Source organism: Mobula hypostoma, chromosome 11, assembly GCF_963921235.1.
Source record: "Mobula hypostoma chromosome 11, sMobHyp1.1, whole genome shotgun sequence".
NCBI lineage: Eukaryota > Metazoa > Chordata > Chondrichthyes > Myliobatiformes > Myliobatidae > Mobula > Mobula hypostoma.
In genome coordinates, this window is record NC_086107.1 from 95,232,355 (window position 1) to 95,246,744 (window position 14,390).

Sequence of the window (14,390 nt, forward strand, 5' to 3'; positions counted from 1 at the left end):
AGATGTGACCTGACCTGCTGTGCTCCTCCAGCATTTAGTGTGCGCTGCTCCGAGAGACACAGGTCAGTGCACAGATCTCCCCCGAGAGACACTAAGTCAGTGTACAGATCTCAGCCGAGAGACACTGGTCACTGTACAGATCTCCCCCAAGGGACACTAGGTTAGTGTACAGATCTCCGCTGGGAGACACCGGTCACTGTACAGATCTGCCCCACAGACGATCACTGTACAGATTCTCCCGAGAGACACCGGTCACTGTACAGATCTCCCCCGAGAGACACGGGTCACTGCACAGATTTCCCCCGAGAGACACTTGGTAAGTGTACAGATCTTCCCCGAGAGGCACCAGTCATTGTACAGATTCTCCCCGAGAGACACTAGGTCAGTGTACAGATCTCCCCTGAGAGACACCGGTCACTGTACAGATCTCCCCCGAGAGACACTAGGTCAGTGTACAGATCTCCCCTGAGAGACACCGGTCACTGTACAGATCTCCCCCGAGAGACACTAGGTCAGTGTACAGATCTCCCCTGAGAGACACCGGTCACTGTACAGATCTCCCCCGAGAGACACTAGGTCAGTGTACAGATCTCCCCTGAGAGACACCGGTCACTGTACAGATCTCCCCCGAGAGACACTAGGTCAGTGTACAGATCTCCCCTGAGAGACACCGGTCACTGTACAGATCTCCCCCGAGAGACACTAGGTCAGTGTACAGATCTCCCCTGAGAGACACCGGTCACTGTACAGATCTCCCCCGAGAGACACTAGGTCAGTGTACAGATCTCCCCTGAGAGACACCGGTCACTGTACAGATCTCCCCCGAGAGACACTAGGTCAGTGTACAGATCTCCCCTGAGAGACACCGGTCACTGTACAGATCTCCCCCGAGAGACACTAGGTCAGTGTACAGATCTCCCCTGAGAGACACCGGTCACTGTACAGATCTCCCCCGAGAGACACTAGGTCAGTGTACAGATCTCCCCTGAGAGACACCGGTCACTGTACAGATCTCCCCCGAGAGACACTAGGTCAGTGTACAGATCTCCCCTGAGAGACACCGGTCACTGTACAGATCTCCCCCGAGAGACACCGGTCACTGTACAGATCTCCCCTGAGAGACACCGGTCACTGTACAGATCTCCCCCGAGAGACACTAGGTCAGTGTACAGATCTCCCCTGAGAGACACCGGTCACTGTACAGATCTCCCCCGAGAGACACTAGGTCAGTGTACAGATCTCCCCTGAGAGACACCGGTCACTGTACAGATCTCCCCCGAGAGACACCGGTCACTGTACAGATCTTCCCCGAGAGGCACCAGTCATTGTACAGATTCTCCCCGAGAGACACTAGGTCAGTGTACAGATCTCCCCTGAGAGACACCGGTCACTGTACAGATTTCCCCCGAGAGACACTTGGTAAGTGTACAGATCTTCCCCGAGAGACAATGGTCACTGTACAGATATTAAGAGAGGGGAGGAGAGAGGAGTTGGAGAGGAATGAAACACACAGACAATAATTCAATGACTTGACACCACCAACAGACACTTGTTTAAGAAAGCATTGTTCAACCTTTAACTTTTATTTGTCTTTGTGTGGTGAAGGGGGTGTTTCAGTGTAACAGGAAGGGGTAAACAACAAACTGTGGATCATACAAAATCTAAGCAAGACTGGAGCTTGGTTATTGAAGCTCCCTGTGAGGCCAGTGGTGTCTGTTGAAATCCTGCCCTCCAGTACCCACCATGTTTGGGGAGGGGGATGGTTGAGTCTTGACTATTCCCTCCACACCACCTGGCCAGGCCTGTCATTGTCCACAGAACCTCTTGAATTTCTCAGGGTCTCCCTGCATAGAGGCCGGCATTTAAGAAGACAGGAAAAGGATATCTTATAAAAAATAAACAACGGGGGAAAGAAGTTAACGATACAGGATTTACTTTTCACAGTCTGGAAGGGCAAATAGTCTTTCAGCAGTCCGCCAGCACCTCGGGGCGACGATCTCCATTGCTGAAAACACAGAGGAGCGACTGGAGCCATTTCCTGGTCTAAGGAGACCTGGGAGAGATGACAGGGAGAGGAATCAGAAGGGTGATATAATTGGAGGGCGTGTGGGGAAGCGGGTCCCGTCTCCATGCATCCCCGGCAGCTTTGTTAATGGAAGAATCTCTGTTCTATGGGTGGCCACTCACACACACTCTCGTTCACTGTGATGCTTTCTCTCTGTGATATTCTCTTGCCGTGTCTTTGTGTGGTGAATACAATCTTGTACACAGATGCACACTCAAACACACCGAGGCAAACTTCAGAAGCTGCTTGCAAGAAATCAACTCAGAGAGACACCTCTCTTGTGGGTCTCTGCACACAGCAAGGTGGCCATTAAGGAACGCTGCTGACTGATGCATATTCCAGGCTAACGAGAGCACGCTGTGGGATGTGCTGGGGCTGGGCAAAGGACCACGGTATTAGGTTCCCTTGGTACCGGGCACGGAGCTCAAATGAAAGGAGAAAGTACATAAACAATGGAAGGTCCCTTATAAGCATCAAGGTACAGAGGAAACATGGGGTCCAGGTGGCTACACAAGTGGAAAATGTGTAGCCTTTAATCAGGAGGGGTGCTGAGTGTCTAGGCACTGCATTCATAACATTATTAATTCATTATTTGTGAAAAACATTCAGAAAAAGGCGTCCACGGCTGATTTTGAATTTGCGTAGGGGGAGTAACCAGGGCAGTCCAGCCCTCTATGGCGCACTCTGGAGGTCAGTGAGAACGGCTGGGGAATCTCTGACCCTTCAGTAATAGATGGTTGGCTGTATGGAGAGTGTGGACAGTGGGATCCCACTGGGGATGTAGATGGTGGGAGATAATGGGAAGGGGGGGGATACCACTGGGAGTGAGTGGAGAGGGGAGGGTGGGGACTTGCTGAGACCCAGACCATTACTTACCTCCGGTACCTCCGCCGATCCCGAGGACTCGGGAAATCGTGATGCCTCTTCCTGGCTGGTGACTGGCTGCCCGACCGCCTGTGGCGACGCTCCCGCTCCCTGTGGGGGGAGAGGGAAAGGTGCAATCTAGAGGGGCACCCACAGCTACCTATGAACTTAACTGTCCCATCCTCAGCCCTCAGAACCCCCCAACTCTCAAACGCCCTACCCTCACAACCTTGACCCTCGGCTCCCATCTTGCCCTCAATCCCCACCCTTCTGCATTCTGCCTCCAGCTTCGATATCCCATTTAGTCTGATCATCTCCCCGCATCATTCGATAACCCACTCCTAACACCGTCCAATATAATACAGCACACAATACACCTCCAAAATCCCATCTCCTCCACTACCCTATCCAGTCTGATTCCCATCTCCACTCCACCCAATACCCCACACCCCAGATATCCTACATCCTCCAATATCCCACCCTCACACCCTGATATCCCACCCACACCCTCCAATATCCCATCTCCACACATAGACCCTCAAATAAGGAATTCCCTGCACCCAATATCCCACACCCCAGATATCCTACACCCTCTGATATCCCACACCCAATATTCCACCCTGCACTTTCCAACATCCACACCCGACGCGCACCTCTGCTATTCCACCCAATCCGAACATATTATGCTGTCCAATATCCCACCCAATCCCAGCTCCCACCAGGGAACCATACCGCTGCCGATGGGATTCCCTGGATGCCTGGGCTCGCCTCCGCTCCACTGGTGAGTAACTGAGCGACCGGGAATCCCTCAGTGAGTCGATGGGCTTCCTCGGGCTGCGTGACCGCCTGTGGTGGGGAGGGAATATGTTTCCATTTAGATCAGTATGGATGTGAGCATGTCCTAGGAGCAGACCCATCCACTCCTTCCCTCTCTCCCTACCACTCACCGTCCTCGAGGAGGGGAGGGCGTCCTCCTGGGCCGCTCCCTGCGCCTCCGCCGCGTCCGCGAGAGGGAGGAGGAGCTGGAGGAGGACGTGCTGCCAGCGCGGTGTCGCCTGGGGTTCCTGCTGCGGGAGTGCCGGGATCCAGCCCGACCCTGGGCCGTGCCAGCCGCTCCCCCTCTCCTGGTCCCGCTGCTTGATCTCTGCCTCCCTCTGTCCTGCGATGAGCTGGGTCCCCTGTGGATGTGGTGGTGGGGGGTAGGGGGGAGGGAGAGAAACACATTGTGAAGATCACGGGGAAGTCAACTGCCAAGTGCCTCCCCCCCCCACCACCCCTGCCGGAACTCGAGTTAACTTGAACTGTGATCACCATTCCCAAAATATCCCCCCACTGACAGACCAGTCGTCTGTGGGTGGGAACGGAGGGAGGAGACGGAGACCTACTGCCAGCTTATAGTGGAGTTGACCGCTGCATCCAGCTCATGAGTTATCTTGGGTTATGACTGCTATTCCCAAATGCCCCTCCCATATTGAAGGCCAGACACCTATGGATGGGGTGGGGAAGGGTGAGGGAGATAGAAACCTGCTGTTAGACTGCAGGGAAGCCCATCATAGCTACCTTCCCCCCTGAAAACATAGTCCATGAATTGACTTGAGTTGTGACTGCTATTCCCAGAATGCTCCCCCTATTGAAAAGGCAGTAAATCTTCCGGGCTCATTTCCCCACTAAGCCAGGCCAGGTTTGTTCCCTCCTCTGGGTTGGACAACATACATTACTGTTGCAAGAAACTCGCTTGAATCCATGAAATTCCACACTGCCCAAGTCTCTTGCAATACTGAGGAAGTTAAGATCACCCACAAGGACAACTCTGTAACTTGTATACTTTCCCATAATCTGTCTGCATAACTGTTCCTCTCTTCTCTCACTAGTTATTAGGAAATCGATGGTAATAACCCCACCAAAATGACACCTTTCTGTTTTGGAGCTTTATCTATATTAGACCTTTGAGGCTCTGGAAAGGGCCCAGAAGTGGTTAACAAGATGAACACAGAGTAGTTATAACAGTGTTATATATAAACGACCCAGATGAAGACGTGGATGGGGGGGTTAGTAAGTTTGCAGACAATACAAAGATTGGTGGTGTTGTGGGTAGTGTGGAAGATTGCCGAAGGACACAGCGGGATATAGATCAGACGTACAGTAGATATGGGAGGAGAAATGGCAGACATTTTAATCTGGGCAAGTATGCAGTTCTGCACTTTGGGGGATGAAGTTTAAAGGGAGAGTACACCATTAATGGCAGGACCCTTAACAGTGTGAATAGTGGGATCTTGGGGTCCAAGACCGCAAGCCCCGGAAAGTGGCTGCACAGGTCAATAGGGTAGTAGAGAAGGCCTTGCCTTTATTAGTTGAGGAACTGAGTTCAAGAGTTAGAAAGTTATGTTGCAGGTTTATAAAACTTTGCTCAGCGTGCATCTGGCACGCTTGCCTTCATCTGTCAAGGCACTGAGCCCAACATTCGGTAAGCCTACTACGACACTCTGAGCAGGCTTCACCTGGCCGCCCATTACAGGAAGGATGTGGGGGCTTTGGAGAGGGTACAGAAGATGCTTCCTGGATCAGAGGTGAGGTCGGACAAAGTTGGGTTGTTTTCTCTGGAGTGGTAGATCTGTCTACACTGTCTCACTAAATGCAGCCAACATAATCAAGACCCCATCCACCCTAGATATTCTCTGTTTTCCCCTCTTGGTAAGGCAGAACATACAGAAGCCCGAAAGAACATTCTATCAGGTTGAAGGACAACTTCTATTTCCCTAGTGCAATAAGGCAGACTCCTGACCTTACTATTTACCTCGTCATAGCCCATGCATCTTGTCTGCCTGCATTGCATTTTCTGTGTAAATGTGACACATTATTCTGCATTTTATCATTGTTTTTCCCCTGTACTACCTCAATGTACTGATAGAGTGAAATGATCTGCATGCTAACATTGCTGTGAATCGTTCCAACTTAATCCCATGTTTCCATAGTTGGGAGTCCAGAACTGTAGACAGTACTCCAAGTGCAATCCCACCCACTTCTAACGGGACGTCCCATATGGAAATGATTTGGATGAAAATGCTGGTAGACTGATTAGGAAGTTGGCAACACCAAGATTGGTGGAGTTGTGGATTGCGAGGAAGGCTGTCAAGAGGATACAGCAGAACATGGAACAGTTGTAAATCAGGGTACAGGAATGGCAGATGACGTTTAATTGGTGGAAATGGGAGGCTGAATGCAAGGAGAAAGTATACAATCTACAGAAGGACTCCTAACAGCATTGATGTACAGAAGGGTCTTGGGGTGCAAGTCCACAGCTTCCTGCACAAGTAGATAAGCGTGGTGAAGAAGATGTGAAAAATGCTTGCTTTCATCAGTCAGTACGTTGACTATGGGTCTGGAAGTCAAGCTGCAGCTGTATAAAACCTTAAGTCACTCTGTACATAGTCTGGTGGTCCCATTACAGGATACTGTGGGGGCTTTGAAGAGGGTACACGAGAGGTTCACCAGGTTGCTGCCTGGATTTGTGTTTATGAGCTACAAGGAGAGGTTGGCAGCAGTCTGTTTTCTCAGGAGTGGCCAAGGCTCAGAGAGAATCTGATAGAAGTTTTTAAGTTTATGAGAGGCATAGATCTTTTCCTCACATTAATGATAAGAGAAGGTAAAGGAGATGTGCGGGGCCAGTAGTGTTTGTTTTTACATAGACTGGGTGCCTGAAAAGTGTTGCCAGTGTTGGTGGTGGCAGAATGAGCTACGATAGAGGTGTTTAAGAGGGTTAAATAGGCACGTGGATGTGCAGAGAATGCAGGATGGGGACATTGTGTAGGGAGACAGGTTCAGATACATCGACGTTGAGGTTGGCACAGACACAGGGACAAGGGCCTGATTGCCTGCCCTACATATCACTGTCAGCCCAGAAGAGAAGTGCAGTGGGGAACTGGGAGTGATGAGACTGCATTACTGGGAGCTGGCACTGGTTGTGAAATGCTGAATGGCCTCATGCAGGTAATTCCCCCCTCAATGGTGCCATGGGAGCCCAACATCAGAAGGGATAGATTTGAGGAGGGGGCTCATTTCCACCTTCTCGAAGGGCGACAAGGGATGTGTGAAAAATGCTGGCAAGTTTCCCATTTTCTCAAGGGGAGGTTAGGAGTGGATGATAAATGCTGGCAAGACCTCCTGCCTTCTTGAAGGGGCAATTAGGGATGGGCAATAAATGCTGGGAAGTTCCCCACCTTCTCTAGGGTGATTAGAGATGGGTGATGACACAGAAAAGTACAGCATAGGAACAGGCCATTTGGCCCACAATGTTGTGCTGAACCAGCTCAAAGATAAATCTAAAACATGCAGACACTAATTCCTCCTACCTACACAATGTCCATATCTCTCCATCTTCTTTGCATCCATGTGTCTATCCAAACGTCTCTTAAAAGCCTAATGTATTTTGCCTCTACCACCATACCAGGCAGTGCATTTCAGGAAACCACAACTCTCTGAGTAAAAAAACACCCCTCACACCCCCCCCCTTGAACCTACCCCCTCTCACCTTCAATGCATGCCCTCTGGTATTAGACATTTCAACCCTGGGAAACAGATACTCTTTTATCCACCCTATCTACGCTTCTCATAATCTTGTAAACCTCCTCCATATCCTTTTCCTTGTTAAATACTGAGGCAAAGTACTCTTTAAGTACCTCACTCACATTCTCTGCATCCAAGCAAATGTTTCTCCCTTTATCCTTGAGTGGTCCCCCCATCTCCCTAGTTAGCCTCTTGCTCTTGATGTATGTGTAGAATGCCTTGGGATTCACCTTAATTCTACTTGCCAAGGACTTTTCATGGCCCCTCCTGGTTTTTCTAATTCCTTTCTTTAGTCCTTTTCTGGCTTCTTTAAACTCATGTGGCTCGTCTGATCCTACCTTCCGAAGCTTTAGACACTATTCCTTTTTCTCTTGACGAAATTCATCACCTCTCTGGACATCCAAGGTTCTCTTATTTTTCCATCCCTGTCTTTCCTTCTAACAGGAACATACTTTTTCTGCACTCTGTGCAATTGATCTTTAATATCTGATGTGGACTTGCCAGAGAAAAGGTGTTCCCAATTCACACTTCTTAGTTCCTGCCTTTGGTCTGAGACCTCTGTCAGTCAAAGTTGACCATGGATATCGCATCCTAGCTGTCTAGATACGCAAGACTGGGCAGTACGATATGGAGAGCAAGCTGCTGCCCTTGTGGCAACTCCCCCTCTCCACACATCTGATGAACCCAAAGAAACGGCAGAGGCCGATACAGTTTGGTACCAGCAGCATCGCAGGAGTTGCCAGTCAGCATCAAACTCAATGTTGGACTGCCTTAGGGACTCCAGCTCCGGAATTTTCCCTTGGGGTTTACTCCCAAAGCCTTCCCCGTGAGTGGGTGTAGCTGCAAGGCAGCGGAGGTTTGAGATCAGAATTTTCCTTCTCCTAAGTGAGCAACCAACCATGGCTGACAAGCCCCATCTGCCCGAGGTGACTGGTTTTAAGGTGCCAGTAACCCGCCTTTGCTCCTTCTCCTGTCAGTAGAAACGGTTCTGCTGGGCTTAGTAGCTAAGCTACATGTGAAGACCAGGAGCTGGACTTGGGTTGTCAGAGGTTATTTGAGGTGCACACCATTGGGAGCATTTAACTGGTAGTGGGAGCTTGTCCCCTTTATCACCCCCGGCTATCACAACTTTTAAGTACCTGTCTAATGCCCTTGTAATTTGCTCTACTCCAATTTAAAACTCTTCCACAAGGACCATACCTATCCCCATCTACATCTATCTTAAAAGTCAAACAGTTATGGTCAGTGTTCCCTAACAGCTCACTCACTGAAAGGTCAGTCACCAGGCCAGGCTCATGGATGGACCCTCCTCTCGTTGTACGGCTCACATATAGATTTAAGAAATCTTCCAGGATACCCTAACTCTTGATAATTAGGGATAGATGATAAATGCTGGCAAGCTCGCACCTAATTGAGGAATGAATCAGGCTGAATGACACGCCCTCCTTTCCCCTGCCCCATGAACTCCCCCCGTCCACCCAACTTACCGCTTCCTGTGTCTGTTGTGATCTCGGTCCCTCCTGGCAGCTGAAGGTGAGCGGCTGCTCCCCGAGGCAGGGGAGCTGGAGGAGGAGGAAGAGGAGGAAGAAGAGGAGGTGGATGAGGAGGAAGTAGAGGAGGTGGTCGAGGACGAGGAGGAAGATCCTCGGCGCTTCCTTTTGGAGGCAGTCACCTGAGGTCTGGAGTTTGGAGGTGAGGAAGGCAGACCCTGGGAGGGGCTCTCTCTGCTTGGGGTGCCTTCCTGCCCTCTTCCCTGCCCTGTTGGGGAGACAGCAGGTGGAGGGCCATGGGGAGTGGACGGGGATGGGTCCCTTCCTCCACCTGTCCCCGGCAATACAGGAGGGGGGCTTCTGACAGCTGGACTCTCCCTCCGGGAGTCCGGACAAACTGTCAGAGACCAGGGAATGTCTGCCGGCTGGCTCCAGCCCCCCAGCTCTCTGGGTTGTCTGGGAGAAGTGGTCTGTCGTCTGGGAGATGGGACCCATCGTCTCGGGGACCTGCTTTGCCTGGGTGAGGGGGTCTGGTGCTTGGGGGAGGGGCTTTGACGCCTGGGAGAGGGACCCTGACGCTCGGGAGAGGGGCCTTGGCGCCCGGGAGAAGGGGTCTGGCGCCCGGGAGAGGGGCTCTGGCGCCCGGGAGAGGGGCTCTGGCGCCCGGGAGAGGGGCTGTGGCTTCTGGGAGAGGGGCTCTGGCTTCTGGGAGAGGGGCTGTGGCGCCTGGGAGAGGGGCTCTGGCGCCTGGGAGAAGGGGTTCGGTGCCTGGGAGAGGGGCTCTGGTGCCTGGGAGAGGGGCTCTGGCGCCTGGGAGAAGGGGTCCGGCGCCTGGGAGAGGGGCTCTGGCGTCTGGGAGAGGGGCTCTGGCGTCTGGGAGAAGGGCTCTGGCGTCTGGGAGAAGGGGTCTGGCGTCTGGGAGAAGGAGTCTGGCGTCTGGGAGAAGGAGTCTGGCGTCTGGGAGAGGGGCTCTGGCTTCTGGGAGAAGGGCTACGGCGTCTGGGAGAAGGGCTCTGGCGTCTGGGAGAAGGGCTCTGGCGTCTGGGAGAAGGGCTACGGCGTCTGGGAGAAGGGCTCCTGCGCCTGAGAGAAGGGCTACGGCGCCTGGGAGAAGGGCTACGGCGTCTGGGAGAAGCGCTACGGCGCCTGGGAGAAGGGCTACGGCGCCTGGGAGAAGGGCTACGGCGCCTGGGAGAAGGGCTACGGCGCCTGGGAGAAGGGCTTTGGCGCCTGGGAGAAGGGCTCTGGCGTCTGGAAGAAGGGACCCAGTGTCTTGGGGATCTGTTCGGTCTGGGTGAAAGACTCCGGCGCCGGGGAGAGGGGACCCAGCATCGTGGAGATCTGCTCTGCCTAGGAGAGTGGCCCTGGAATCTGGGAGATGGGCTCCGATGTGTTGGGGACTTGCTCCGTCTGGAAGACAGGCACTGACGTCTAGGTGATGGGCTGCTGCATCTGGGGGATCTGCTGCGTCTGGGAGATAGGTTCTTGCGTCTGGGAGATGAGCTCTTGCGCCTAGGTGGCCTTTTGCGTCTTGCATCTATGCTCTGCCTGGGAGACTTCTTGCGTCTGGGAGATGGGCTGTGTCTGGGGCAGGGGCCCTGGCGTCTGGGAGATGGGCTCTTGCGTCTTGGGGACTTGCTCTCCCGCCTCAGAGAGGGGCTCCTGCTCCTCGGGGACTCACTATGTCTCAGTGAGGCTTTAGATTGCCGTGGTGATGACCTCTCACGCCTTGGCGACTTGCTCTGTCTTGGCAACGACCTCTCACGCCTCGGTGATGACTTCACTCGTTTTGGTGATGCCTTAGATTGTCTTGGCGACAACCTCTCGCGCCTTGGCGATGACCTTACTCGCCTTGGTGATGCCTTGGACTGCCTTGACGATGACCTCTCGTGCCTTGGTGATGCTTTAGATTGCCTTGGAGATGACTTCTCACGTCTTGGTGATGACTTATTGTGCCTTGGCGATGACTTTAGTCGCCTTGGTGATTCCTTAGACTGCCTTGGTGGTGACCTCTCGGGCCTTGGTGATGACCTCTTGCGCCTTGGTGATGCTTTAGACCGCCTTGGCGATGAATTCTCACGTCTCGGTGATGATCTCTCACGTCTTGGAGACGCTTTAGTTGGCCTGGATGATGACCGTCTGCGCCTCGGTGACAAGTTTTTGCGTCGTGGTGATGATCTCTCCCTCCTTGGTGACACCCGAGACTTCCTTGGTGATGACCTCAGTCGCCGCGGCGACCTGCTAGTTAGCCTTGATGACGATCTCCTGCGCAGGGGCGGTGAGATGCTCCTCCTCGGCGATGACCTCTCCCGCCGCCGCGACGACCCGTTGCTCCTGGGGGCCGGGCTGGGGCTGTGCCGTCGTGGTGACTGGCTCCTCTGGGCAGGAACTCTGGCAAGTGACCCAGCAGCGCTCGGCGATGACCTCTCCCGGCTGGTCGCCACCCCGTCAGCCGTAGGGGAGGAGTGTGCCCCGCGTGGGGGGCAGCTCCTCCGGCCCCTCACGGGGGAGGGGGAGCCCCGGGACTCAGCCCAACGGGAGGAGGAAACATCCCCTCTCCTAGCCGGGGAGGGAGAGGGAGAGGGGGACGGGGGCTGTGATCTCCTGGCAGGCGAGAGGTCTGCTGGCTTCTGGAAGACAGAATGGGGTAGGGAGTTTGAAGGGTACGTCACTGAACCCCCAAATCACCTCCTCTCAGCCCTACGCCGTCACGTCTGTGATCAACTGAATCCTCTCCTACCCCTCACGGACACTCTCACCCATCACCGACTCTACCCTCGTACTGAATCCCCTCACAGAAACTTCCCATGATACTCCCTGGAAACCTTCCTCTCCCCCCACCCCCCACCCCCCACAGAACCCAATGCCACAGCCCATGGACACTCGCACCATCACCAACTCTCCCCCGACTAAGTTCCCTAACCCCTTTCCACAGCACCGACTCTGCCTTCCCACCACCCACTTTCCCTCACCGACTCTCCCTACACCCCGGCTCCATGGTACTCACCTGCTTGCCCCTGGCTGTCCGGTTACTGGGGCTGCGGCTCCCGTTCCTTCTCCCTCTCATTGTGGCCTCCCGCTCTCCCCTCCTTGCTGTTTCGGCTCCCCGTGAGTCCCCGCCTGGCCCGGGGGCCGCCCAGGGTGAGGAGCTGCCCCCAGCAGCTCTGGCTTCTTTTCGGGGGCTTCGGGACCTGGAAAGGGGGGGGGGGGTGGAGGTTCAATAAAAAGAAACACAAGTCAGAACACTGTTAGGGGGAAATATCCTTTCACCATGCCTATTCTCACTTCCCATCCCACCCACTCCCACTCCCCCAAGCCCAGATGGAACATTGCACCCCATCCCAGGGAAGGAATGAAGGATACTCCAACTCTGCAGAGAAGGTCACATACAAGGTGTGCCCTGGGGGTGAAGCAGTTAGGGAAACTGGGAGACAGTACGATCCTGAGGAGTTTGGGCAGTCTGCTAAGCGGGGAGAACAAGCAAGCAGTCAGGAAACAGGTCAAAAGAATGCATGACACTGAACGTTTCACTGCAACTTTTCCTGCATTTTGCTCCAGCAACCCCACCCCCACCAGCTTAGTGGATTGTTGAAAGCCCGTAGGAGCATACCCACTCAGTGGAGAAACACTTGGCAGGTCTTGAGTGAAATCCTCCATAACCCATCAGCCTGACTCCTCAGAGCGAGAGAACATGGAGCAGGGCAGATGGAGGAGAAACGGGGGGGAGGGAGAGCAGAAAAGTGGGTGTGGGAGGGAGGAGAGGGACGTGAGGGTGCTGAGGAGATATGGGAAGGAGTAGAGACTTGCTTACCTGCTCACTGACAGAGAGGAGCTCCGAGACGACGAAGAGCCACGTGAGGAGGAGGGGCTTCCTGCTCTGGCCTGCTTGCGGGGTGGGGAACGAGGCTTGCTCCTGTGGAGGGGTGGGGGAGAAGACAGGAGAATGCTGATGGGGAGCCGACAGGGGCAGGCACTGAGTTCAAACACGGCAAGAGGGAGCATGAAAGACCTAAACAGAGATGAATAGGGATGTAGGGTGGGTAACTTCAGTCTGGAATGGAGGGTGAGTGGGTGTAATCTGGTCTGGGATGGAGTACCAGGGGAGATGAAAAGTCAGTCTGGGGAGAGAGTAAGGGGTGTAATGTCGGTCTGGGATGGGAGTTTAGGTGGTGTAATGTTGGTCTGCAACTAAGAGTGTACAACATCGGTCTGGGACGGAGGGTGAGGGTGTGTAACACTGGCTTGAGTCAGAGGGTGAGGTAGGGTGCAACGTTGGTCTGGGACCGAGGGTGGAGGGTGGCTGGTCTGGGATGGAGGGTGAGGGGTGTGTAACATCCATCTGTGACCGAGGGTGTGGGGGTGTAACATCGGTCAGTGTGGGGGTGTAACGTCGGTCCGTGACGGAGGGAGAGGGGTGTGTAACATCGGTCAGTGACGGAGGGTGTGGGGGTGTAATGTCGGTTTGGGATGGGGTAGGGGTACATGGTTGTATTGTTGGTCTGGGACAGAAGGTAAGGGGTGTGCAACTTCGGGCTGGGATGGAGGCTGAGTGGGGTTGTAATCTTGGTCTGCGATATCTGTGAGGGACAAGGGTGTGAGGTGCTGGGACCTCACCTCTTTCTCCTCTTCTCCTTTGCCCCTCGCTTGCTCTTGGGGCTGCTGGACCTGTGGAGCAGAAGGAGAGAGTTTCGAGCAGTGAGGCAGGGTAAGGGCAGGGTGATCTATTGCTCTTCACCCTGACTCCATCTTCACTGTCAAGTATTTCAGGAATTCCCAAGAATATTCCCAGCAGGTTCACACTCACACAGAGAAAATTCGAGGCTGATAGGCTCTTTTTCCTCTGTTTCTCACTTAGCCATCCGGCCCATCTCAGGCTGTTCTAGCTCAATGATCCATTCCTTCCCACTCACCTCCCTCCCCTGCCCCACACTGAACCTGGGATGCAGGAGGGAACTGCGGAGCACCCAGAGGAATCCCACAGGGTCACAGGGAGAATGTGCAAACTCCACATAGGTATACAGAGACATGTATGAGGGGGGGACACAAAAACACACACGCAAACAGAGACACACACAGACTCATGGATGTAGCGACATAGGCACACACACACACACAAAATGCACAGAGACGTGGAGACACACACACACACAGGGACAGACAGCTGAGCTCCCTCGCCATGTCCCTCTGAGAGGCAACTCTCACCTGTGCTTCTTCTTACTTTTCGACTTCGACTGTGACCTGGGGAGAGAAGAAAGACCGTAAGACATAGGAGTAGAAATCATGGCTGGTTTACTGACCCTCTCAACCCCATTCTCCTGCTTCTCCCCATAACCTTTGGCACTCTTGCTAGTCTATCAAACTCTGCTTTAAATATACCCAATGACTTGGCCTCCAGCTGTCTGTGACAA

At 53.7% G+C, this 14,390-nt stretch overlaps 1 protein-coding gene across 2 annotated transcripts in view; it reads right to left on the reverse strand.

Moving 5' to 3' along the window:
* Positions 1-1,910: 1,910 nt before the first annotated feature.
* Positions 1,911-14,390, reverse strand: part of srrm2 (serine/arginine repetitive matrix 2) — a 31,995-nt gene continuing 19,515 nt past the window's right edge. For both annotated transcript variants that reach the window (XM_063062570.1, XM_063062569.1), the window contains 9 exons: positions 14,185-14,220; positions 13,597-13,647; positions 12,794-12,895; positions 11,990-12,173; positions 8,980-11,612; positions 3,877-4,107; positions 3,662-3,775; positions 2,942-3,040; positions 1,911-2,053 (listed from right to left, as the gene is read on the reverse strand). In XM_063062570.1, coding sequence (XP_062918640.1) covers positions 2,044-2,053; positions 2,942-3,040; positions 3,662-3,775; positions 3,877-4,107; positions 8,980-11,612; positions 11,990-12,173; positions 12,794-12,895; positions 13,597-13,647; positions 14,185-14,220 — 3,460 coding nt within the window. In that variant the 3' untranslated portion in view covers positions 1,911-2,043. The remainder of the gene's footprint in view (positions 2,054-2,941; positions 3,041-3,661; positions 3,776-3,876; positions 4,108-8,979; positions 11,613-11,989; positions 12,174-12,793; positions 12,896-13,596; positions 13,648-14,184; positions 14,221-14,390) is intronic.